Source organism: Theropithecus gelada, chromosome 14 (genome assembly GCF_003255815.1).
Source record: "Theropithecus gelada isolate Dixy chromosome 14, Tgel_1.0, whole genome shotgun sequence".
In the NCBI taxonomy this organism is placed as follows: domain Eukaryota; kingdom Metazoa; phylum Chordata; class Mammalia; order Primates; family Cercopithecidae; genus Theropithecus; species Theropithecus gelada.
The window spans coordinates 103,517,907-103,543,253 of record NC_037682.1 but is presented as its reverse complement, the minus strand read 5'-3'; the positions used below and the strand labels follow the sequence as shown (position 1 = coordinate 103,543,253).

The 25,347-nt window shown below is 45.6% G+C and overlaps 4 protein-coding genes across 8 annotated transcripts in view; 1 reads left to right on the top strand and 3 right to left on the bottom strand.

Moving 5' to 3' along the window:
• Nucleotides 1-2,587, bottom strand: part of DIXDC1 (DIX domain containing 1) — a 98,412-nt gene extending 95,825 nt beyond the window's left edge. The window contains exon 1 of the mRNA XM_025356275.1: nt 2,342-2,587. The gene's annotated coding sequence lies outside the window, so the exon portion shown is untranslated. The remainder of the gene's footprint in view (nt 1-2,341) is intronic.
• Nucleotides 2,588-2,855: 268 nt separating this feature from the next.
• Nucleotides 2,856-9,980, bottom strand: C14H11orf52 (chromosome 14 C11orf52 homolog). Its single transcript, XM_025356296.1, has 4 exons — nt 9,853-9,980; nt 5,368-5,405; nt 4,004-4,065; nt 2,856-3,766 (listed from the first exon to the last, which is right to left on the bottom strand). Exons 1-4 carry the CDS (start codon nt 9,882-9,884, stop codon nt 3,527-3,529), a joined length of 372 nt encoding a protein of 123 aa, XP_025212081.1. The 5' UTR covers nt 9,885-9,980; the 3' UTR covers nt 2,856-3,526.
• CRYAB (crystallin alpha B) lies at nt 6,005-20,234 on the top strand. Of its 5 annotated transcripts, none has more exons than XM_025356293.1 (4): nt 6,005-6,024; nt 16,945-17,343; nt 18,420-18,542; nt 19,890-20,234. In XM_025356293.1, the coding sequence occupies exons 2-4, from the start codon at nt 17,143-17,145 to the stop codon at nt 20,091-20,093; spliced, it is 528 nt and encodes a 175-aa protein (XP_025212078.1). In that variant the 5' UTR covers nt 6,005-6,024; nt 16,945-17,142; the 3' UTR covers nt 20,094-20,234. The 5 variants fall into 5 exon arrangements, with proteins under 5 accessions (XP_025212078.1, XP_025212076.1, XP_025212075.1 ...); XM_025356291.1 differs by lacking the exon at nt 6,005-6,024 and adding an exon at nt 15,429-15,732; XM_025356290.1 differs by lacking the exon at nt 6,005-6,024 and adding an exon at nt 15,429-15,766.
• Nucleotides 14,787-16,733, bottom strand: HSPB2 (heat shock protein family B (small) member 2). Its single transcript, XM_025356278.1, has 2 exons — nt 15,948-16,733; nt 14,787-15,439 (listed from the first exon to the last, which is right to left on the bottom strand). Exons 1-2 carry the CDS (start codon nt 16,621-16,623, stop codon nt 14,985-14,987), a joined length of 1,131 nt encoding a protein of 376 aa, XP_025212063.1. The 5' UTR covers nt 16,624-16,733; the 3' UTR covers nt 14,787-14,984.
• Nucleotides 20,235-25,347: the final 5,113 nt, after the last annotated feature.

The window sequence follows — 25,347 nt, the reverse complement described above, 5'->3', positions numbered from 1 at the left end:
ATTTTGAGACGGAGTCTTGCTCTGTCACCCAGGCTGGAGTGCAGTGGCCGGATCTCAGCTCACTGCAAGCTCCGCCTCCCGGGTTCACACCATTCTCCTGCCTCAGCCTCCCGAGTAGCTGGGACTATAGGCGCCCGCCACCTCGCCCGGCTAGTTTTTTGTATTTTTTAGTAGAGACGGGGTTTCACCGTGTTAGCCAGGATGGTCTCGATCTCCTGACCTCGTGATCCGCCCGTCTCGGCCTCCTAAAGTGCTGGGATTACAGGCGTGAGCCACCGCGCCCGGCCCCCAGTGGCATTTCTAAACCTAGTTGTTTAGGTATTAATAGTAATAAAGTGAAGAGTAATACTCCCCTATCATTAGTCAAGCAACAATGCATTTTCCCTTCTTCCTATATTTATCAGTCAAGGACCACAGGAAATATTCTGAAGATAATCAGAAGAAATACTGGAAGCTCTGCTACTGGCATTTACTTCCCTCTATCCTCAGAAACTGAGTTTTAACCCAGAGAGACAACATGTATAATTTTTTTTTTTTTTTTTGAGACAGTCTTGCTCTGTCGCCCAGGTTGGAGTGCGGTGGCACAAGCTCAGCTCACTGTAACCTCCACCTCCCAGGTTCAAGCAATTCTCCTGCCTCAGCCTCCCAAGCAGCTGGAACCTCAGGCACGTGCCACCACACCCAGCTAATTTTTGGTAATTTTTTAGTAGAGATGGGGTTTCACCATGTTGGCCAGACTGGTCTCCAACTCCTGACCTTGGGTGATTCGCCTGCCTTGGCCTCCTAAAGTGCTAGGATTACAGGCATGAGCCACCGCAACTGGCCCGGCATGTATAATTCTAAGGCAGAAATGTGTATATTGCACTTTAAGCTTACAAAGTACTATCATCTACATCATCTTATTTGACCTTTGCAGTAAATAATCTCTGAAAACGGGTTAATTTTTTTTTTTTTTTTTTTAACTTTTTTGAGATGGAGTCTTGCTTTGCAGCCCAGGCTGGAGTGCAGTGGGGCGATCTCAGCTCACTGCAGCCTCCACCTATCGGTTCAAGCGATTCTCCTGCCTCAGCCCCCAGAGTAGCTGGGATTACGGGCGTCAGCCACCACGCCTGGCTAATTTTTTGTATTTTTAGTAGAGACAGGGTTTCGCCATGTGTTGGACATGCTGGTTTCAAGCTCCTGACCTCAGGTGATCCACCCACCTCGGCCTCCCAAAGTGCTGGGATTATAGACATGAGCCACCCCTCCCGGCCAGTACTAACCCGGCCCGACCCTGTTTAGCTTCTAAGATCAAAAGAGATCGAGCGCCTTTCAGGGCGGTATGGCCATTAAATTTTGCATTTTTAGTAGAGACAGGGTTTCTCATTGTTGGCCAGGGTGGTCTCCAACTCCTGACCTCAGGTGATCCGCCTGCCTCAGACTCCCAAAGTGCTGGGATTACAGGCGTGAGCCACCGCGCCTGGCCACCTTCATTTAATATATAGAAAATAGGCTACAGAGTTTCTCCACCAATTAGTGGTGGGGGCAGCCCTCCAACCCACCTTTTCTGAATCTGCCTGCATTGACTCTTTGCCAGACAACAGGCCGGGAAAAAGTGATAATGGTAATGATATAATGGCAGCCAATATTTGACTACAAACTATGTACTTGTTGCAAGTGCTTTAAATTCTCACACTTTATGGAGCTAATACTATTTTTTTTTTTTTTTTTTGAGATGGAGTCTTGCTCTGTCCCCCAGGCTGGAGTGCAGTGGCGAGATCTCGGCTCACTGCAACCTCCGCCTCCCCAGTTCAAGCGATTCTCCTGCCTCAGCCGCCTGAGTAGCTGGAATTACAGGCCCGTGCCACCATGCCTGGCTAATTTTTGTATTTTTAGTGGAGACGGGGTTTCACTATGTTGGCCAGGCTGGTCTCGAACTCCAGACCTCAGGTGATCCGCCCGCCTCAGCCTCCCAAAGTGCTGGGATTACAGGCGTGAGCCACCGCGCCAGGCCGATACTATCATTGACAACTTTTGTGTGTGCGTGTGCTACAATTTCATTTTCCGTACTCTACCAGTCTTTAATCATCCCTCTTAGGGACCAGCAGAGAGACAGCGGTATTTGGGGAGAACGGAGAACAGACTGAGAAAGGGGAGTGCGTTACCCCTCCTCTCCAAGCTCTGAAAGTCTGAAGCAGGAAACTGCACGCTAAGAATGTACAAGGCTGAGAGTGGGTTTGGTCTTTGAAATTTTAGCCTCCTCCTACCCGCTTCAACCTCGCCACCTCCGCGTGTCCACAGTTTCGATGTGGATGATCAACTTGGGTAATATTTTTGTTACCCGCCACCTTTCAGCACCTACCTCTTAAATTATGGGTCCGTCTGGTTCAGCATCTCTGTCCCCAGCCCTCCTGGGCTGGGCCTGCCCCTGCTCTGGCTTTGCCGCGGCATTCCCGCTGCCATGGTGATGCGGAGGCCGGCCACAGGCCCCGCCCGCCTCCAGCCAGCCCGAGCCAGCCCCTGCCGGCCTTGGTCCCGCCTCCGGCCCGCCGGATCCCGCCTCCTGCAGGTCCTGACCGCCCCCGCGCCCCCGGACCCAGATCCTCCCACTGCCGTTCCGGACCCGCCTCCCAGGAGCCCCGACAACAACCAATCCCGGCATGGACCTCAAGGGAACTGCGCCCTCTGCCAATGGTGGTCCGCCCCCTGTTATTCCCAAACCCCACCCGCCTCCAGCTCCGCCTCCAACCGCGGCCTCGGGGTGGGGCCGGAAGGCCTCTCTACTGGCTGGACTTTCGAACCGCCCTTAAAACTGGGCGGGATGCGCTATCCTCGCGAGGAGCCTTGGGGCCCCGCCCCAGAAAACACGCCAGGCATGTTTCTCAGGCCATTTATTGATCCTAGCGGCCCCGCACCTGCGAGAGCCAACAGTCCCTCCAAGGGAAGTTTCCGGGCCTCGCGGTGCTGTCGGTTATCAGTGTCTTGAGGTCCTGTAGGCCCATGGTTGGAGAGCGCTTCCTCCACGCCTCAGCCCCCTTCCCCCATTTGTCTGTTAAGGTCTGGAACCTGACTCAGCCCAAGCCAGCCCTGGTGTCTGAATGTAAAAGCTCAGAATGCTTTTCCAGAGCACCTCCCCTTCAGCTTTGGAGTTTAAGGTGTGTGAAAAAGAATACCATTAATTAAAGTCCGACAAGATCAGCCCACGTGCTTATAGGCTAACTTTTAACCTGCTCTTTCTGCACTTTTAAAGAGCAGGAGCAACAATGGTGAGGTCGAAGACCTACCTCCCTGCACACTCCACCTAACCTCATGTGGCTAGCTAAGTTTAGCTATCCACTCATAGCTAAACCAACTATAACTCCAACCTAACAGTGGCAAGTAAGAGGCCAGGGGAGAAACTGGGACGCTCACAATTCCAGGGGCTTTGGAGTTCTTTAAGCTTAAAACGTGGCCAACATCCCTGGGTTGCCACCCAATTCCCCAAAGCTGTAGATTCTCCCCCACAGGAGTAGTGGTTAACGATGGACTGGGCCTTCCTCCCCGAGGCTCACACCAGGGTCCCGTTCTTGCTGTCATAGCGAGGTGTGGCCTGGGGGAAGCGAAGGGTCGCATACTCTGTAGCGTCTTCTAAATGCACTTGTTTCGCTTCCCAGGAATGGGGACGGCTGCACACTTGAATGTCAGCATAATGTAAGTTGCTGTCTTCCCACATGAGGCCTGGACTCCTCTCTTGAGACCCTTGCTGCTGTAACACCCGCTCATACGTGTGTCCTGTTGTTTCATGGCCCTGCGATGAATGGATAGCATTAAGGGAGATTCATGGCTTGGTTTTGCCCCTCACCTCCAATGCAGGGGCAGGTCGACTGATGTCCCTTCCCTTTGCTCCTTTGAGGGGCAGAGGAGGACAGACAGAGCCAGCAAATTCTACAGGTGACTGAAATGTGTCTGTTGCAGGGCAAAATAGCTGGCTACTGGGATCCCATGTCCGAGCAGCCCCGGAGAGGGGACAGAGGCCTGTCATTACCTTTGGGCCATTCTGCTGCAGCTGTCGTGGCTGTGGCTTCAGTGTCCGTCTTGCTTGGCTTCCTGAGGGGAAGAAATCCAACTTAAATTCATTCTCTCTTCCCTGTCTCTGTTGAGACTGCCTTTTCAACTCACTATTAAACTATCACGGCAGGCTTCCGTCTAATCTCCCTGCCTCCATTCTCACTTCTTTCATGTCTACTAGTCCTAAATCCAAACTCCTTAGCAGGGTTTACAATCTGGCCCTTTCACAATTTGGCCATATTATCTTCCATCCTCATTTTTCACTAGCCCCTAACACAGTTCAACATGAGAACCCATTATGTGCCAGGCTGTGTGCCATGTTCTGGTGGTAGAAGGATGAGTAAGCTCTTTCCTCTACCTCAGGGGGCTTACAGCCTGCTAGGAAAGACAAATAAATAAAAATAAGTAAACAGACTTACAATGCAAGATGGTAAGTGCTTAGCTACACCAATCAGTCACTTTGAATCAAGTCAGTCTCTCTTTTCTTTTTTTTTCATGAGCTGATTTATCTGCCTAAAACACTGTCTTCTCCCTCCTCTGCTGACTTATGAACTTTGCTTTTATTTATTTATTTAGAGACAGAGTCTCGCTCTGTTGCCTAGGCTGGAGTGCAGTGGCATGATCTCGACTCACTGCAACCTCCACCTCCCGGGTTCAAGCGATTCTCGTGCCTCGGCCTCCCAAGTAGCTGGTACTACAGGCACACACCACCTTGCCCCACTAATTTTTCTCTTTTTAGTAGAGATGGGGTTTCACCATGTTGGCCAGGCTGGTCCCAAACTCCTGACCTAAAGTGATCTGCCCCCCTTGGCCTCCCAAAGTGCTGGGATTACAGACGTTGAGCCACTACGCCCAGTCCTTTGCTATTATTTCTTTGACATTTTGACATCAGTGTCTTCTCTCATTCTCCCACAGCATGAGTGCACATCAGTTATAGCACCAGTAGATGATATTACAACTGTTTGTTTATATGAATTTATCTCTTAAATTTGATTTTCAGCTCTACCAGAGCTGAGATCGTGTGTCTTTCCTCTTGTGCCTCTCTGCCTCCTTGGGACCCACACAGGTCCTCACATACAGTATAAGTGCTGAGTAAGTATTTGCTAGATGAATGAAAGAATGAGCAACCCACCCTGCCACTCTGAAATAATGGAAAGAATAAGATCCAGAGGTTCAGAGCTAGTCTTCAACGCAGCAACCTGGATTCTCTTTTCTCTTTGGTGTGCTGTCTCCCTTTATCCTTTCATTCCTTTTCTACCCTTCTGCCCTTTCCAGAGATGGCAGTTCTATTGCCTTCTCTAATTTGCCTCCCCCAGATTCTTCCCCCAGTCCCAAAGTTACCTGTTTTCTTTTTCTTCTGGAAAGTTGATGGGCAGCTCCTGTGATAGGAAAAACAGATCACCCATGTGCAAGAAGCCCTGGCCTCTGCCCTCCCTCCATCATCATTTGCTCTGTGGTCTCCTTAACATTCTGATGACCTTCCCCTACCTCCCTCTAACAAAGATTCACCCTGAGCCAGGTTCAAAGCATTAGTCAAGGGTACCACACCTCTCCCACATGGATGGTTCTGGAAGGTGGAGTAGTACAACTGACATAACCAGACCCAAAATACAGCCTCAGGCAACCAGGCACTACATGCCAGGGATGTATCTGGCTTGAGAGCTATTCTGGGATTGTCTAACAGGCTAATTCCCAGCAGAGGGTGAGGGAAACCTGCCAAATGATGGAATATTCTTGGATCCAGAGACCCTCTTGCCTCTTCTTCAGTGCTTTTTTTTTTCCTGGGGTCTTTGCCAATCTGGGACTTTTATTCTGGGAGCCCTGGAAGCTGCCACAACCAGGGCTAGCTAATTACAACCCCTTAGGGCCCTTTCTTAACAAGTGACCTCCCTCCCTGCTTCCTTGTCCTTGTTTTTAATTAACAGAGAAAGTGAGAGATGTTTAACCTTTAGCATCCTTTAGAGAACTTTGTCTACAGAACAGGGAGCACTGAATTTGGTGAGTGACTCAGCTATCCTGCCCTCACTGTAGGGCAGACCTCTTATATTTATTTCTGAGCCCCTAGGGTCCCCAGTGGCGCCCGTGTGTCTACGTGATTGTTAACTGTTTGATGCCAGAGAGACAACACTGTCTGAGGAAATAGGCTAAATAGTTTGGGGCTTACTTCGGATTCTTTTTCTTGCTTTCTTGCTAGTATATTTCCAACTCTTGCCAGAGCCAACCCTGTTTGTCTGTCTGATCTCGCATGTCCTGGGAAGTTTCCTTCTTTGCTAATTGGAGAGGGTGAGAGAGAGAAGACTGACGTCCAAATCATGAGGACTACTGTGGGGAAAAAAGTCAGGATTTTTCCACACACATTTGACAAAGGTTTCTGTTTTGATGTGACTTTTGGTTTTGCTACAGCTTGCTCAGTTGACAGCAGTTGAGTCTCCAGCCAAACTCTACAGGTGGTTCAGAAGAAAAACTACTTCTGTGTTTTTCTACTTCTTCTGCCACTTCAGCTCTTGCTTTATGTTACCGCTGCTCAGTCAGCCTTATCCTAAGAACGAGATAATCTTCTAATTCTTTACCACTTGTTACTACTCTTTACCTACTTATTTTTATTTAAATGGATAGAGAAAATATTAATCCTAAAATACATAGACTAGGGCTATCCAATGTTAGTGAACAGAGCCTCTTCTCAAGTTAGATATTGTGCAATGCTGGGACACAACCCAAATGGAGTGAATATTCATTTAGATTCACAGGTGATGAGATTTTATTTTTAGATTTAAGGATACTAAGTGGGCACTCCTCTACAGTAGTAATAGGAATAAAAATTTGTGCAATCCTCCTAGAATGCAACTGGCAATAAGTATAAAAAGCCTTAAACATAAATGTGTATGCCCTCTGATGTAGCAATTCCATATCCTAAGAAATAATTCTACATGTACAAATATGGATATTCATTATAATATTATTTAAATTGCAAAAAATAGGAAATACTCTGAAGGTCCATGATTTGGTAACTGACTAAATAAATGGCATATCCAATTAATGGAATATATGTAGCCATGTCATAAAGAATGTTGGAAGGACCCGAACATCATGGAAAATTTTACTCTTTATTAAGTTAGTAAAAAGATATGTTTTGGAATAAAAACTGTGCACATTTAAAAAATATATGGAAATACACTAAAATGTTCCCATCATCTCTGGGTGCTTATGTTTATGGCTGCTTTTTATTTTCTGCTCTTTGCAGAAGTTAAATTTTCTGCAATGAATGATTATTACCTTTGTAATCAGAAACAATAACAACAAAGAATATTTTAAAATAAAAATATCTTCAATTGCGATAATATCTTTAAGCCTCTGGAGGTTTATTGAAGTAACAAAAAATAGAGAACAAAGTTTTATTCAATCCTACTAGTATTTTAAGAGAAAAAAAGATTTTGGTTGGACTGTTTGGTATAGTGTCTCTAGAATGGGCTCTGGAGTCAGACTGATAAGGTCAGACTAGCTGTGAGACCTTCAGCAAATTTTTAACCTCTCTGGGCTTCTGTTTTCTTATTAATAAAATGAGTATGATAGGCCGGGTGAGGTGGCTCACGCCTGTAATGCCAACACTTTGGGAAACCAAGGCGAGCGATCATTTGAGGTCAGGAGTTCAAGACCAGCCTGGCCAACAGGTGAAACCCCGTCTCTACTAAAAATACAAAAATTAGCTGGGCGTGGTGGCGCGCCTGTAATCCCAGCTACTAGGGAGACTGAGGCACAAGAATCGCTTAAACCTGGGAGGCTAAGGTTGCAGTGAGCCAAGATTGTCTCACTGCACTCCAAACTGGGCGATAAAGCTAGACTCTGTTTCAAAAAAAAAAAAAATGAGTGTGATAATAGAATTCAGACCTCATGGTATTATTGTAAGGATTAAATAAAACAGGAAATATAAAATACTTAGCATGGTTCCTAGCATATAATAAGCATCAGTAAAAGTTGACCACTAATGACTATCACCATCAGTAATGAAAAAAGAATACCAACACTTGGGAAGAGACAGAATAAAAGAAGCTGTTACATCCCCTTCTCTGGAAGCTTTTCTGTGCTTCTGGATGTCCTGTGTCTATAAGGCATCTCAGAGTTTAAAGGGTGCTTTATTTTGTCAATCCTGACATTCCAGGAAACATATATTTTTGTTCCCATTTTACAGATGGGTCAACTAATGCTCTTTTTTACTAACTTAATAAAGAGTAAAATTTTCCATGATGTTAGGTGTTCTTCCAACATTCTTTATGAAGTGGCTACATATTTTCCATTAATTGGATATGCCATGTATTTAGACAGTTACCAAATGTTGGACCTTCAGGGTATTTCTTACTCAACAAGGCAGGGACCAAATGTCCTTTTATTACTATGTCTTCTGTGTCTATCACTGTGCCTGTAGTACATGTCCAATAAACATTGTTTAATAAATGAATGGATAAATGAATGAGTAGTAGGACAGGACTTGAATCCAATGTACTACTACAAAACCTATGTGTTTTCCAATGCACTTCACTTGTCTATCTAAATATAATGATGCTTTATTTATAACATGACATTCTCAAGATCTGCCCCAAGCATGGAAGGCAGTAGACAGGATAAAACCAGGACCAGGAATTTATGGCATGGCAGTGATGAAAACTCTGGGAAAGAACAGTAACAGGGCCACAGATAATTTATTACGAGGTTCTAACATACAGTATATCCTTTGCTCTTCAAAATAAGCCTGTGATCTACATAATGTAGGATGTATTATCTATATTTTATATATGAGGATGAATACAGAGAAATTAAGGGACTTATTACCTATGGTCACATAGTAAATAAGTGTGAAAGTCATACTCAGATATCCCATGGATATTCTTCTTTTTCCTACTTCTGCCCTTTTATTTTTATTTTCATTTTTGAGGCAGGGTCTCTCTGTCACCCAGACTGGAGAGCAGTGGTGTGATCATGGTTCATTGCAGCCTCGACCCCCAGGGCTCAGATGATCATCCTGCCTCAGCCTCCCAAGTACCTGGGATTACAAGCGTGCACCACCACACCTAGCTAATTTTTTTTTTTTTTTGAGATGGAGTCTCACTCTGTCGCCCAGGCTGGAGTGCTCCGCCTCCCGGGTTTACGCCATTCTCCGGCCTCAGCCTCCCGAGTAGTTGGGACTACAGGCGCCCGTCACCTCGCCCGGCTAGTTTTTTTGTATTTTTTAGTAGAGACGGAGTTTCACCGTGTTAGGCAGGATGGTCTCGATCTCCTGACCTCGTGATCCGCCCATCTCGGCCTCCCAAAGTGCTGGGATTGAGCCACCGCGCCCGGCCTAATTTTTTTTTTTTTTAGACGGAGTTTTGCTCTCATTTCCCAGGCTGGAGTGCAGTGGTGTGATCTCTCAGCTCACTGCAATCTCTGCCTCCTGGGTTCAAGCGATTCTCCTGCCTCAGCCTCCCGAGTAGCTGGAATTACAGGCATGTGCCACCATGCCCGGCTAATTTTTTTTGTATTTTTAGTAGAGACAGAGTTTCTCCATGTTGGTCAGGCTGGTCTCAAACTCCTGGCCTCAGGTGATCTGCCTGCCTTGGCCTCCCAAAGTGCTGGGATTACAGGCGTGAGCCACCGCGCCCGGCCACTTGGCTCTGTTTTCTAAGGTCTCCTGAAAGGAGGTGCGGCTCTGGTGTTGGAACAAGGAGGTACCAGGCAAAGGAAGGTGGCAGTGGGAGGCTGGCAGACAATTATCTCCAGGTGCTCTGATTTTCGGGGGGCTCTACATCCACCAATAGAGATAGATGTTCCCCTCTGCCCTTCCACCCTACTCACCAGCTTCCTCCGCAGCAGACCCGGTTTCCCATGGCGCGCTGTCTCCAAGGGAGCCCAGCTGTTTTTATGCATCAAGAGGCTTGTGCATTTCCGGGTTCCTGGTTGAGCTTTCCGCCGCAGCTCCCGGAGTCTGTGTCAGTGTCAGATTTCAACCTAGCAGGTTGGACTTTGGAAGCCACCTGCTGGAATGATTCCCAGGTGACTGTGTTCCCAGGCAAAGGATAGAACAACACACGGGCTCCAGGTGAGAGCTATCTCAACTTCAGGATTTGAAGCGTTTTTGATGAAGCCATGAACTTGAGCTTCAAGCTTCAATAAAAAGAAACCTGAGATAGAAAAGGGCTCTCGGTTTCCTTAGGAAATGCTTCTCCATTACATCCCTCTGTCTTTGAAATATATCCTCTATAATAGATGAGTGCCTAATGTAATAGTTTGCTCAGCACCACTCTGGTTTAACTGAGTTTCACTTTCGTGGCAATTGGCACCAGTTTCTCATTATCTTTGTCCAGAATCTGGATTGGGATACTGAAGTCTGTTGGAAACTTAAGTTTGGGAAAATGAGTTCCTCAGATAGTCTCCCTAGATCTTTGAAATCTATGTGGGCAAATCACTTAACCTTTATAGGGTCTAAGTTTCCAGGGCTGTGAAATTAAAAAACTGAATCTAATCCCCTTTCTGGTATAAAATCAGATGATTCTATGATCGGGATGGCCTCAGCACTTCTTAACCACTCACTTCCCTATCCACAATTCAGAGCTACTGATTCTCCACTTACCCCTCAACTCTGCTTCTCCTTCCAGTAACGCAAAGTTTGACTCACCCCACACTCACCAGTTAGAAAATATGGGCTCTAGGAGAATCCATTGAAACCCATTATTCTTGTCTTCAGTTCTCTCACCCCATTGTTAGTGTTTTCCTCGGATGCCTGGTTATTTGTGTGTCCTTTAAGTGGATGTTCAGGGCCCACCACTCAGCTCTGCACTCCACAGAGAATACCCTAGACTTTGAACTCCTCTTATGAAACATGGGTAAGAGTGACAATCTTACAGGATTGTGGTGAAAAATAAAGCTGTAGTGCAGGGCCTGGCATATGGGACATGCTCAGTAAGAGTTAGGTATTGTTGTTGTTATTATTACAAAGCATATTATTTTCTTTCTTTCTTTAATTTTTAAAGAGGGTCTCAGTCTGTCACCCAGGCTGGAGTTGAGTGGCTAGCTCACTGCAACCTCAAACTCCTAGGCTCAAGAGATTCTCGCCCCTCAGCCTCTCGAGTAGCTGGGACTACAGGTTCACACCACTGTGGCCTAGCTAATTAAAAGAAAAAAAATTCTTTTTAGAGACAGGGCCTTTTTTTTTTTTTTTTTTAAACTAATGTGAGATGGGGTCTTGTTCTGTGGACCAGGCTGGTCTCGAACTCCTGGCCTCAAGCAATCCTCCCATCTCAGCCTCCCAAAGTTCTGGGATTACAGGTGTGAGGCACCACACCTGGCCAAGATAGGGTCTTGCTATGTTGCCCCTGCTGGTCATGAAGTTCTGGCCTCAAGTGACCCTCCTACCACGCCTGGTTCCCACATCTTAATTTCTTTTCTTGTGCCCTAATCATTGCACTATTTCATGGCCATGCTTCTTCCGTGCAATCCATTCTGTATTCTACTCTACCATTAACTGTATCCTTTTCATCCTGTTACCCACTCCTTCTCCTCCCAGTTCAAAAGCCATTAATGATTTCCTATCACCTACAGGATACAGTTCAAACTGCTTAGCCTAGCACTCAAAGCCCCCCATAATCTGGTTCCTTTTTAGCCACCCCTTCTGTAATGTTTTAAAAAGCACCTAAGCAGCTGGGTTTACACAGTGGCTTGGCTCATGCCTGTAATCCCACTGCTTTGGGAGACTGAGGCAAGAGGATCACTTGAGCCCAAGAGTTCAAAATCAGCCTGGGCAATATAGCAACAACCCATCATCTCTACAAAGTATAAAAACTGAAAAATTAGCCAGGTGTGGTGATGTGTGCCTGTAGTCCCAGCTACTCAGAAGGCGAGGTGGGAGGATTGAGCAAGAGAGGTTGAGGGTGCAGTGAGCTGTGATCACGCCACCGCACTTCAGCCTGGGCGACAGAGTGAGACTGTCTCTAAAAAAAAAAAAAAGAAGAAGTAGAAGAAAAGAAAAGGAAATCACCTAAGGGATTTTTAGATGACCAGAAACTCCAAAGAAATCCATAGAGCAATAGAGCATTGTGGTAGCCAGAAAACCTGATATGCCTAAAGCAGCATTAATAGAAGCCTGAAGTGATAAACAAGGATATTGATTATTCCACTGAAGTCTGTACCAGTCAATCCATGACTGGAATAACAGTTTTAGGCCTAGATGTTGAAATTCAAGTTACGTTATCAAAAGGCAGTATGTTCAAAATAAAGTTAATGGGTAATATGTGATGTGGAAAGTGCTATATGATATGGTTGAAGGAACGGAACAAGGCATGGCCAGGTGTCATGGCTCACGCCTGTAACCCCAACATGTTGGGAGGCCGAGGTGGGCAGAATGCTTGAGACCAGAAGTTCAAGACTAGCCTGGGCAACATGGCGAAACCCAGTCTCTACAAAACAATACAAAAAATTAGCCCGGTGTTGTGGTGAGAGGATTGCTTGAGCCAGGGAGGAGAAGGCTGCAGTGAGGGGAGATGACACCACTGCACACTCAGCCTGGGTGACAGAGAGAGACCTTGCCTCAAAAAAAAAAAAAAAAAAAAAAAAAAACAGACCTAGGCATGTTTAGCTGGGAAAGGGAAGCCTCAGGAAGACAGGATGGTTATCTTTAAATTTCGGAAGGATTTTCAAGTGAAAAAACCATTGCATTTGTTTGTCAGAGAAGTTACTGAAATGCAGATTTTGATTCAACAAAATCAAAGGAATTTATAATGGTTAAGTCAGTTAAGACCAAAAAGAAAATGGAGGGCCAGGTACAGTGGCTCATACCTGTAATCCCAGCACTGTGGCAGGCCAAGGCTAGAGGACTGCTTGAGTCCAGGAGTTCAAGACCAGCCTGGACAACAAAGCGAGATCTCGTCTCTAGAAAAAGTAAAAAATTAGCCAGGCGTGGTGGCACACACCTGTAGTCCCAGCTACTCAGGAGGCTGAGGCAGGAGGATTGCTTGAGCACAGGAGGTTGAGGCTGCAGTGAGCCATGAGGAGCACGGGAGGTTGAGGCTGCAGTGAGCTGCAGTGAGGCATGGCCACTGCACTCCAGCCTGAGCAACAGAATGAGACCCTATCTAAAAAAGAAAAGAAAGAACATGGAACAGGCTACCGTGGGAAGTTCTAAGTTGTCTGTCATTCAGAATGTCCCAGAATAAGTTGATTAATAACTTTAAAAGAATTTGAATGGAGTGGGGATTTGGACTAAATCAGAAGTTTTCAAATTTTTTATAGCTGAGAAACCCTTTCCCTTAAATAAATCTCAGTTACAAAACATATCAATGTGAAGTTATTCTGGTTGAAGTCTAAGTGGAATCCTTTTCTTATTATTTTTCTTCTCAACTAGATTCCAGAAAGTTGACAATAAAAGCTAATAGTTTTTATATTTACAATATATATTCCCCATGGTGTATTACATGAGGTTTGATAAATATTTATTGAATGAATGAATGAACAATTAAATATATCAAATGTTATTTCTCTGGGGCATGCTTTCATTTTTAATAGACAGCAATCTTTCAACCAGAAGTTGAATTCCTCAAGTGAGTTCTATTATCCTGGAGGTCCACAGATCCCCAAGAAGGATGTATGAATGGGTCTGAAGAGTTGTGGGAACCTATTCAAATTGTATTGCCAAATTTGGGAGCATATGTATTTTTCTGGTAAGAGCAGCTATAGCTTTTGTCAGATTTTCAGAAGGGTCTATAACTCCCAAAAGTTAAGAAACAACCACTTAATTTAATTCAATTTAATTTTTTTGAGGCAGGGTCTCACTGTGTCACCCAGGCTGGAGTGCAGTGGTGCAATCTCAGCTCACTGCAGCTTCAACCTCCCTAGCTCATCCTCCCACCTTAGCCTCCCAAGTAGCTGGGACTACAGGCATGCACCACCATGGCTGGCTAATTTTTATTTTTTTGTAAAGACAAAGGTTTCACTCTGTTGCCCAGACTGGTCTCTTACTCTTGGGCTCAAGTGATCCTCCTGCCTCAGCCTCCCAAAGTACTGGGATTACAGGTGTGAGCTGCTGCACCCAGCCAAGAAACAACTACTTTAATGGAAGAATTGTAGGTATCTACCACAGCCTAATAAAATATGTATTCGGAGGCAGGAAGGTCGTTTTGGACACCTCCCCCCAATCACCTAGCTGGATGTTCTCTTGATTGCAGAGAATAACTGAGGGGACAGACCCTCAGGCTTTCCTGAATACACCATACCCCCAGAGGACGGGAAGGTAATGGGGTTCCATGATCATTGGAGAGGCTTTGTGTCTGTGCCCCTGTGTATGCATACTCGGGCTCTCAAAATCAGTGACCATTTCAGTGGACAGACCTTAGTACATGAAAACAAAGTATTTACTCCAGGGCTTTAGGCAACTCTCATCAGCCAAAAACCATTTTCCCAGCCCCTACCCAAAACGGGCCAGACAGTCTGGAGACCCTTGTTTTTGTGTCTCTAATCACCAGCTCAGACAGTGCCCTCTGGGCTGTTTGGATGGCATATCCCTTTTCCCTCCCAGGATCACTCTCTCTTTTGTTGCATTGTGAGAAAATCACGGCTAGGAATTTGATCTGGAGCCAGAGTCAGCTTCCGGGTGTGATCTCAGTATCCAAGTGCGAGCTCAGGGTCCTATGACGTTAGGCACATCAAACTGAGGAACTTTTTGTCTAGCTGGCTGTGACCGCCTCCCTCCCTCCCCATCCCAGCTTCCCGGCCACAGAATAGGGAGCAGCACAAACAAGGCCCTGAGATTTGGGTTTATTCGGCTCCACCCAAAACTAAACCAAGGCTATGACACGTCCCATGGGACCAAACCATACATTGTAGACCATGCACCTTTCCTTTCCCCCAAGGACGCTGCTACCTCTGGAGTGGTGGGCAGCTGCCCATATCACCATGGGAGGTAGAGAGGGATTTGCTGGGTGCTGGGTCTGTGGCAATCAGGGCTCAACTATGGCTGCCTCCTCCTCTTCCTCTGGATCAGGAGGCGCAGGGAGCAGGGAGATGTAGACCTCATTGACCTCTGTGTCCAAATGTCGGCCACCCCGAGGCGCTTCCAGGTTTAAGATGCCATCATGGGAGAGAGCAGCTCGGACCCGCCAGGGGTCGACATCAGCAGGCAGGACATAGGTGCGGCAGAACTCTCGGGACACGAAGCCGTGGCGGTCCAGGCGCTGGGGGTGCCGGGCAGACACCTCCAGCAGGTTATCCACAGTCCTCACAGTCACCTCGTCTGGGGTAAAGTGGCTCACATCCAGAAATGCCTGGAACTTGCCCTCACTGAGCCTAAGCTCGGAGGCCCCTGCCCTGCTGCCCTCCCCAGCTGGGGCGGCCCGAGGCCGGACATAGTAGCCATGGTAGAGTGTGGGGGTCAGGATCTCTTCTGGAAGGAGGCCTAAGGGGCAGAGAGAACGCAAGAGGCAGGATGAGGGAGGATGAGGCTGGCACAGGGGCGAAATGGGAAATCTGGAGAGGAGGGATTGGGAAGAGCAAGAGGGGAGTCAGGAGGAGTGGGGAACGGGAAGGAGGCCACACAGTAGCTAGGAGGAGAAGACAGCTGGGAAGAGGGGAAAGAGAACGGAAAGGAAAGGGAGGAGGAGGAGGAGAAGCGGGGGGAGGAGGAGGCACCAAATGGCCTGGGTTGATAGAAGGGGGACAAGGAGGCACACCCAGGCGGGCAAAGGGCAGGTATCAGCACTGCAAGCACCAAGTGTGTCTTGAGGTCAGCAGGAATGGGAAAGAGCTCTGCTTGGAGGGGATGAGAGGGAGTCTGGGGTGGGGGGTGGCTGCTCCCAGGAGATCAGTTAAGCCCAGAGTGGGGTGGAGGCCAGTAACGTTGGGAGGTCAGCCCAGAATTTCAGGGGGTGGGGGTGGGAGGCAAGGGGGTGGCGTCTGTGCCATACCTTCTCCGAAGCGCTGCTCACCCAGGCGGCTTGGGTTGGCAAATTCGTACTCAGCGGTGGCTGGGTGGGCATGTGGCACTGAGCGGCCCGACATGGCTGCAGATGCAGCGGGAGCCCTGGTCCGAGGTGCAGCCCCAACAGGCGCAGCGCGACCCCTCCAGCTGCCCGGAGAGCCAGGGCTCGATAGGAGGTGGGGGCGGGGTCGACACCACCCAAAATAGTGCCGAGCCTCTGCGGGGGAGGGGCGGGGAGTGGGGGCCCTGAGAGCAACGAGGGTGTGACCAGCGCCGCCTGGACCCCTAGTCCCCTCCCCCGCACACTCTTCAGCTGTCGCAGGGGGCCTGAGAGGACAGCTGAGGGTCCTGGTTGGGAACAAGCTGAGAAGGGGGAGCTGGTGGTGCCTGGGGCATGAAGAGGCCTCGCTGAGACCCTCACAAACGGTTTGCACGTTTCCACACCTCATTTTCTCCTCCTTGGTGGCCGGCACTGTGCACCCAATTCCTAAAGCACTCCTGGATTTAATGTTCTGAGAGCCACATAGGATGAAAGATGCAATAAATCTTTCTGCTCTTTTTTTCAGGGAGTGGGGTCTTTCTGCCCAGATGTCGGAGTCCTCTCCTAAACCCAGGTCAACCCAGGGCAGGAGGCAGATGGCTGGTACTGACATGTTGACCATCACTGCTCTCTTCCAAGGACTCACAAAGAGTTAATGTCCCTGGGGCCCAGCCTAGGAAGATTCCAGTCCCTGCCCAGGCCCAAGATAGTTGCTGGCCTGATTCCCCTGGCATTCAGGACTGGAGAGGAGGAGGAGGAGGGGCACACTCCACCGCCTGCCCCCCCACCCGCCCGCGTGCCTGCTTGGGATTCCTGACTCTGTACCAGCTTCAGAGAACTGGGGTGGGGGTGGGTGCCACTGGGTGTGTACAGAAAGCTAGTGAAACAAGACCATGACAAGTCACTGGCCGGCTCAGACGTGTTTGTGTTTCTCTTTTCTTAGCTCAGTGAGTACTGGGTATGTGTCACACTGCCAAATCCCTGATCACAAGTCTCCATGAACCGGCGGTGAGCTAGGATAATAAAACCCCTGACATCACCATTCCAGAAGCTTCACAAGACTGCATATATAAGGGGCTGGCTGTAGCTGCAGCTGAAGGAGCTGACCAGCCAGCTGACCCCCTACACTCACCTAGCCACCATGGACATCGCCATCCACCACCCCTGGATCCGCCGCCCCTTCTTTCCTTTCCACTCCCCCAGCCGCCTCTTTGACCAGTTCTTCGGAGAGCACCTGTTGGAGTCTGATCTTTTCCCGACGTCTACTTCCCTGAGCCCCTTCTACCTTCGGCCACCCTCCTTCCTGCGGGCACCCAGCTGGTTTGACACTGGACTCTCAGAGGTGAGTCTCCCCACTGCTAGAATGGGAGAGTCCTTACTGGAACCTCCTGTAAACTTCTCCATCCATTTTCCTCTCCTTTCCTGCCTAAACCATTTTAGGCACATGTGTATCCAAATGTGAAGAAAAATGAGGAGGTTGCTAGTGCCTCCCTCCCCCGTCACCTGTTTCTACTTGATGGTCCTCTGTATCCCATTTATTACATTTTTTCATGCACTGTCAAGTTCATCCTCCATCCCCTAACTTCTCTGCAGGGTACCCCTTTCTGGTTTGGTTCATAACAATCTGCAGGGAAAGAGCTGCCTTCAAACTCCTTTGCTCATCTCTTCTAACACCATGGACTCTTGACCAATTTTACCATCTCAGGTGTCAGAGCCAGGAGAGAGCCCTGCCTCATCCTGAGCTGTTCACCCTCATGGGCATTTTCTGCCTTTTTATTCCCTCTTCTGTGATTTTCTGGGTTTCTCAGGGCTGTGACAGGGCATTGGCCTGGGTCCAACCAAGCCTTATGAGAAAACAATATAGGGACCCCCACTCGTCCTGAGAGGGTGAGAGAACAGGGTGAACATATAAGGTTGACAGAAGCTGTCACAGATAACGCTCTGGTTTAAAAATATTCGAGTGTGAGTAAACAGGAGATGAGTGGGCAAGGGCTTTGGAAGGACAAGCAGGACCAGCAGAACATTCCAGATTGGGTGGGTGGAAAACTGGCAAAGAGACCTGAGCCAGAAGAAGAGGCCTTTGTCTCACAGACAAACCACAAAGCCAGGCACTGGAGCCAGAGAGGCAGCAGATGCCAGGCCTGCACCCATCCTTGCGACTGGTCCCCTAGGTGATCTGTCTTCTTCTCTGTCCCTGTAAATAAAGTTTGGGTCTGATCACCATGAGCCTTAGGTATCACTGTGGTGGCTCCCTGAAGCAGAGAGCCACATTTATTTAAAAAGGGGATATTTTAAAGCAGAAAAGAGAAGGATGAATTACCTGGACAGAAAGCAACTCTGCAGAATAAGACAACACCAGTATAATGAGTACTTTCGCCATCTTTCTCCCGTCCCATTCCCTTACCTTGCTATTTCTAGATGCGCCTGGAGAAGGACAGGTTCTCTGTCAACCTGGATGTGAAGCACTTCTCCCCAGAGGAACTCAAAGTTAAGGTGTTGGGAGATGTGATTGAGGTGCATGGCAAACATGAAGAGCGCCAGGTATGTAGCTTGGTTTTTTGTTTTTGTTTTCTGCTCATTCATTCAGTGTATACTGTAATAGTCCAGGTAGTGCTATCAGCTTTGGAGGCTGGCTACATTCCAGTCCCAAGCTATAATAGTCTAGATCAGGGGTTACAAATCAATGTCTAGAAGACTAAGTTAGGGATAGACCTATTGCTGTTGTTACTGTTGTTATGGCCAGAGATGTGGTCTTTGTTTGATTTGATCGCCTTAGATGGGATGATGGGATGTTGATGCCCCATCTTAGCCAGAGGTTCTGAATCTTGGCCACATTAGAATCACCAGGGGAACTTTCAAAAAACCTAATGCTCAGGCATACTCCAGACCAATTAAATCAGAATTTTTAGGGGTGGGACCTAGGGCATCAACATTTTTTAAGGTAATTCTAATCTACAGTCAAGGTTGAGGACCACTGATTTAGGTATAGGGCTGTCAGACACCTAGTTGCTTTGCATAATTACATTAACTACAGGTACCCTAAAGGCACTTGAGTTGTGAATTCTTTGTTAGCTGTGCAAGAATCCATGTCTCTTCTTTAGCCCATCTTAATGCTGAACTACTTGGTTTGTCTAAATTTCAGAGCTGTGCTCAGTCTTTAATCCCCTATAGCCCATGCGGAAATCAGTTAATGAGAGCCTGTTTGGCTACATGCTTGAGAGTCAGCAGGCATACGGGTTAAGGTCATCTACTCTTTGGGGGAATTCTGACGAATGGAACAGCTTTTCATGACTTTGTAAGAGGGCTTTAAAATTCCTTCTCACCAATTAACGATAGCTCAGCGATAGCTCAGAACCTGTGCGTCAACCAGTACAGTTTGTCCTTAGTAATGTCCTCAGGCTGTTTCAATTCTGCTCATATGATTTAGGTTTGGGTCATAGTCTCCTTGGATGGAGTCTTTTTTTTTTTTTTTTTTTTCCCCCAGCAGCAGTCCTATTGTTCTGGAACCTTCTGGGACATTCCTGAAGAGTCAGGACAATTTCAGGGCTTCCTCAGGAACTCAGATTCTAAATGAGATTCAAAATTCTGTAGGCCCAGTCAACATTATCTAAACCTTTGGGAAATATCCCTAAACATATCTATGCCTCAGGGTTTGAAAAACAATGAAGTGTTGTACTGTTTCAGACTTCTCAGATTCTCACTGGTAGGAGTGACTACCTAGGTAATTTCATCTTAGCCGCAACCCTGAAACAAAGCACTGTTTATTTTTCCTATGTTGTCATGGCATTTGGTCTCACCTAAGGGGAAATCAGGATGCCTGAGTTCTGGGCAGGTGATAGTAGTTCATATTCTTATCTCTCTGCCTCTTTCCTCATTCTTTTGGGTTAGGATGAACATGGTTTCATCTCCAGGGAGTTCCACAGGAAATACCGGGTCCCAGCTGATGTGGACCCTCTCACCATTACTTCATCCCTGTCATCTGATGGGGTCCTCACTGTGAATGGACCAAGGAAACAGGTCTCTGGCCCTGAGCGCACCATTCCCATCACCCGTGAAGAGAAGCCTGCTGTCACCGCAGCCCCCAAGAAATAGATGCCCTTTCTTGAATTGCATTTTTTAAAACAAGAAAGTTTCCCCGCCAGTGAATGAAAGTCTTGTGACTAGTGCTGAAGCTTATTAATGCTAAGGGCAGGCCCAAATTATCAAGCTAATAAAATATCATTCAGCAACAGATAACTGTCTTGTGTTTGAATATTCCACACACTTTTAAATAAATGTACGGATACCACAGATCTATTTATGATTGCATTATGATTTAGAGGGCTCCAAGGATTTTAGAGTCAGAATGACTGGCTCCACCATTTACTAATGATATAAATTTAGGCAAGTTGCTTAACCTTTCTGGTCTTCAGGTTTTCCATTTATAACATGGGTTACTGAGTTGTACAGAGCTATTATAGGAAGTAAATTAAGGAGAAGAAGCAGGAAAAGCCCCTGGCAGAGTTCAAGGAATATTAGTTACTCTGTCTCTGCCCTCTTTGATTTTAGCCCTCAGTTTAAAGGACTGGAACACATCTGAATGAACTCTGGATAATGCTACATAAAAGGCCTTACTGCATCTCTAACATTAATTACATCATCAGGGAAGACATGGTGACTCTAATATTGTTTGACGTTTTCCTATTGATAAGTATTGCCTTAAGCTGATTTACAAGGGCAATAAGCAGGACTTGGATGATTATCACCTAACAAGCTCTGAGGTATAGGCTAAATCAGTGGCCCCCAACCTTTTTGGCAGCAGGGACTGGTTTTGTGGAAGACAATTTTTCCCATGGCCCCGGGGGAGCAGGGGATGGTTTCGGGATGATTCAAGCATTAGATTCTCATAAGGAGTACACAAGCTAGATCTCTCACATGTGCAGTTCACAACAGGATTCATGCTTATATGAGAATGTACTGCCACCACTGATCTGACAGGAGGAGGAGCTCAGCTTCACTCACCTCCTACTGTGCAGCCTATTTCCTAATAGGCCACAGGCCAGTACCAGTCCATGGCCTAGGGGTTGGGGACCCCTGGTCTAAATTATCGAGCAAACACCTACTAACCTAAGGCCAGGAAATATCCAATTCAATGACCTACCACATAATAGTTAAGTTTTAGAATTATAATTAATAACCAATCAATAAGTGGTTCTATTATTTAGCTTAAAGACATACCACTATGCAAAAAAATCCCCCCCAAAAGAAAAAACAACCCTCCATTTCATTTCTGTGGGTCTGGACAAAACTTCTGATTCACTTGATAAACAGGACTGCTGTAGGTGATCTGGTATAAATGTTTATTGACAACTCTTATTTTTTCTTCAGCAGCTTCCAGCTAATTTCTGATTTCTTGCAAAATCAGAAATCAGTCAGTTTGGGGACTGACCAGGGTTTTGAAATATTCTACATGAAACAATTGCCTAAATTTTTTTTATGACATAGAGGGGAACAACACACACTGGGGCCTATCAGAGGATGGAAGGTGAGAGAAGGGTGAGAATCAGGAAAAATACCTAATGGATACTAGGCTTAATACCTGGGTTATGAAATAATCTTTATAACAAACCCCCATGACACACATTTACCTATGTAACAAAATAAAGGGAAAAAAAGATCACAATGAGATACCATTGCGCCTCTATTAGAATGACTAAAATGAAAAATTGACTATACCAAGTAAAACAAAAAATATAAATAAATAAATTGGAAACTTAAAAATAAAAAAATTTAATGATGCAGGGGTATGGAGCTAGGACAATATAAATTGCAAATCTATACAGGTTCAAAAATGCTTTCTCTTAAAAAACAACTTCCTAATAGTCTGAAATACTGTGATCTAGCCAGAAGTTTACAGCTAATTTTTGTGGCTGTGTAGCAGACACTGTTGGCTGCCTAACCAACAGCTATTTACCACCTTCAGCCTTGCCAACATTACCCCAGATTGGTTTAGGTATACACCATATTTTTCCTAGCCATGTGCTTCAGACAACTGAACTCAAGCTCCAGCCAAAGGAGGTCTATCTTGACTAGTCCAAATCAAGCAGGGAAATCCTCTTCTTGATTTTCAATATTATTTTTGAAAGGCCTGTGACTCAATTATGGCAAATGAGGCAGGAGGGAAGTCTGTTGGAGATGCTTCTAGAAAAAGTTTCTAAACTAAGAAAAGGTTTCAAAAAGATTCAGAGAGAAAGAGAGAGAGATTTTTTTTTTCCTTGCTCTGGATGTCGGAGCATGAGAATGTGATGCCTGGATTACTGTGGCCGTTTTGAAAACGTGGAACGGCCATCCATGATATGCTGAGCACAAAGACAATAATCTCAGGTCCTTAATGGGTCAATGAACTGCTGAATTAGCCAACTCTAGAGTTTCCCTACTTCAGGCTGTTTGATTATGTCTTGTTTTTGTTAATAATCTGTTTTGACGTGGGTTTTCTGTTACTCCTAGGCAAAAACATCTGACATTATCAAGGCTGAATTAGATAGTGTAACATAACTGAATGCCTGGAAGCCATGTGTCAATTTTAATCATTTTAGTGAATTACCAGTATATTTCCCAAGCAAAGATGGACTTGGTTTTAAATAAATCACAACTTTGACTATTATATAATGATATTTATTTCAAAAATGTGCAGGGTCACATTTTTTTGTTTGTTGTTACCATAAGTGCCTAAGTTAGACTGGTTCTTTATTGTTATTCTTTTCTAGATCACACCCTTTGCTGTGGCTATTCACAGGTACGATATTAGTATAGGACTATTCTAGTACAGTATGTTTGAGAGTTTTTTGTTTTTTTTTTTTGGCTTTATAGCTAACTCATCCATGATTCTACTTCATTCCCTATATCTGAATTTATAGAAGTTTACTGAGACAATTCTAATTAGCATTTGTTTTGTCTTTTAATATTAGCTAATATTTATTGAGCACTATATTAGTCCATTCTCACATTGCTATAAAGAACTAGCTGAGACTGGGTAATTTATAAAGAAAAGAGGTTTAATCATTTCACAGTTCCACAGAAAGCATGGCTGGGGGGCCTCAGGAAACTTACAATCATGGTAGGAAGGCAAAGGGGAAGCAGGCACATCTTACATGGCTGGAGCAGGAGGAAGAGAGAGCGAAGGGGGAAGTGCTACACACTTTTAAACAACCAGGTCTCATGATAACTCACTATCATGAGAACAGCTATGAAGTCCACTCCCATCATCCAGTCACCTCCCACCAGGCCCCTCTGCCAACATTGAGGATTACAATTTGGCATGAGACTTAGGTGGGGACACAGAGCCAAGCCATATTAAGCATTTACTACGTGGTAGACACTATGCTAAGTGCTTTAACCTTTTTAAAGCACTCATTTTTAAAAGAATAATTCTGGGGAACGTGTGTATAATACATATATGTTATTTCAGTAAGATGTAATACTTAGAAAATGAGATGGTTATCTTTGCCTAATGCTTTTGGAATGATACATATTTTTATGCTTTGAAAAATTCTATGCTACTTTTTCCTTCACATTTTTATTTTGAAGATTACACTGGGTTCGATTGTTGTTCTGAAGATTTATAATCACTGTTCATTCAGTAATTATTTGAGTGCCTTCTATGTGCTAGCTACAAAAATAAGACATGCTTTCTGCCCTTAAGGAATTAAGAATTGAGTGGAAGAGCAGGCAAATAAAAAGATAATTCCAAGACACTTTTTAAAGATCCTAATATATCCATTCAAAATGTCTGTTATGGGGACCCTGAAGGCAAATACCTATTCTGGACACAGAAAGAATCCTGGAGACAGTTACCCTGGATGAATTTTATCTGGTTGGTTGTTTTTTGTGTTGTTGTTATTGTTGTTTGCAGTGGCATGATGGTATTAGTCTGTTTTTATGCTGCCGATAAAGACATACCTGAAGCTGGGTAATTTATAAGCAAAAAGAGATTCAATGGACTCACAGTTCCATATGTTTGGGTAGGCCTCACAATCATGGTGGAGGGCAAAAGGCACATCTTACATGGTGGCAGACAAGAGAGAAATGAGAACCAAGTGAAAGGGGTTTCCCCTTATAAAACCATCAAATCTTGTGAGACTTATTCACTACCACAAGAACAGTATGGGGGAAACCGCCCCCATGATTTAATTATCTCCCAGCAGGTCCCGCCCACAACACATGGGAATTATGGGAGCTACAATTCAAGATGAGATTTGAGTGGGTACACAGCCAAACAATATCACATGATTATAGCTCATGGCAGCTTCAACCTCCTGGGCTCAAGACACCTTCTTGCCTCAACTTCCCCGGTAGCTGGGACTACATACCTGAGCCACCATGCTGGGATTTTTTTTTTTAGAGACAAGGTCTCACTATGTTGCACAGGCTGTTTTTGAACTCCTGGGCTCAAAGGAGCCTCCTGCCTTGGCCTCCCAAAGGGCTGGATTTATAGGCGTGAGCCACCACGTCTGACCTCCTGATTTAATTTAATTTGTTAATTAAAATTTTTTTTTGAGACAAAGTCTGACTTTGCCACCCAGGCTGGAGTGCAGTGACATGATCACAACTCACTGCAGCCTTGGTCTTCCAGGCTTAAGTGCTTCTCCAACCTCAGCCTTCTGAGTAGCTGGGACTACAGGTGCATACCACCACATCCAGCTAATTTTTATATTTTATGTACAGACGGGGTTTCGCCATGTTGCCCAGACTGGTCTTGAACTCCTGAGCTCAAGTGATATCCCTGCCTTGGCCTCCCAAAGTGCTGAGATTACAGGTATGAACTACCACACTTGGCCTGCTGACCAAATTTTTTAAACAGCTTCTTTGAGACATCATTCACATAATATACAATCCAACCAAACTACAATATGATGGCTTTAGAATATCACAAAGTTGTACATCCATCACAATCAATTTTAGAACATTTCATTAGCGCAAGAAGATACCTTACACTCCTTAGCCATTACCCTCCCATGCTTGCCCCTCTGCCCTAGGCAACCACTTATCTATTTTCCTTCTTTATTGATTTGCCTATTCTGGACATTTCCTATAAATAGAATCATACAATATGTGGCCCTTTGTGACTAGCTTATTTTTCTTAGCAGAATCAAGAGGCATCCAGGTCATTGCATGTATCTGTACTTTACTCTTTTTGTTGCCAAATAATATTTCATTGCAGAAGCATACCACATTTTATTTATTCATTCATCAGGTGACGGACATTTGAGTTTCCATTGACTATTATGAATATTGCTGCTATGAACATGTATGCACAGGTTTTTATTTTATTTATTTACTACTTATTTATGTATTTATTTATTTTTTG

What these genes read in the sequence shown, in the direction of transcription:
- CRYAB (XM_025356293.1), top strand. Translation starts at nt 17,143, where the DNA reads ATGGACATCGCCATCCACCACCCCTGGATCCGCCGCCCCTTCTTTCCT. An exon ending in TTGACACTGGACTCTCAGAG is followed by an intron (nt 17,344 to 18,419) that starts GTGAGTCTCCCC and finishes TGCTATTTCTAG; the next exon opens with ATGCGCCTGGAGAAGGACAG. An exon ending in GCAAACATGAAGAGCGCCAG is followed by an intron (nt 18,543 to 19,889) that starts GTATGTAGCTTG and finishes CTTTTGGGTTAG; the next exon opens with GATGAACATGGTTTCATCTC.
- C14H11orf52 (XM_025356296.1), bottom strand. Translation starts at nt 9,884, where the DNA reads ATGGGAAACCGGGTCTGCTGCGGAGGAAGCTG. An exon ending in GTCTGCTGCGGAGGAAGCTG is followed by an intron (nt 5,406 to 9,852) that starts GTGAGTAGGGTG and finishes TTCCTATCACAG; the next exon opens with GAGCTGCCCATCAACTTTCC. An exon ending in CCAGAAGAAAAAGAAAACAG is followed by an intron (nt 4,066 to 5,367) that starts GTAACTTTGGGA and finishes TCTTCCCCTCAG; the next exon opens with GAAGCCAAGCAAGACGGACA.
- HSPB2 (XM_025356278.1), bottom strand. Translation starts at nt 16,623, where the DNA reads ATGGTCAACATGTCAGTACCAGCCATCTGCCTCCTGCCCTGGGTTGAC. An exon ending in TGAGCAGCGCTTCGGAGAAG is followed by an intron (nt 15,440 to 15,947) that starts GTATGGCACAGA and finishes TCTGCCCCTTAG; the next exon opens with GCCTCCTTCCAGAAGAGATC.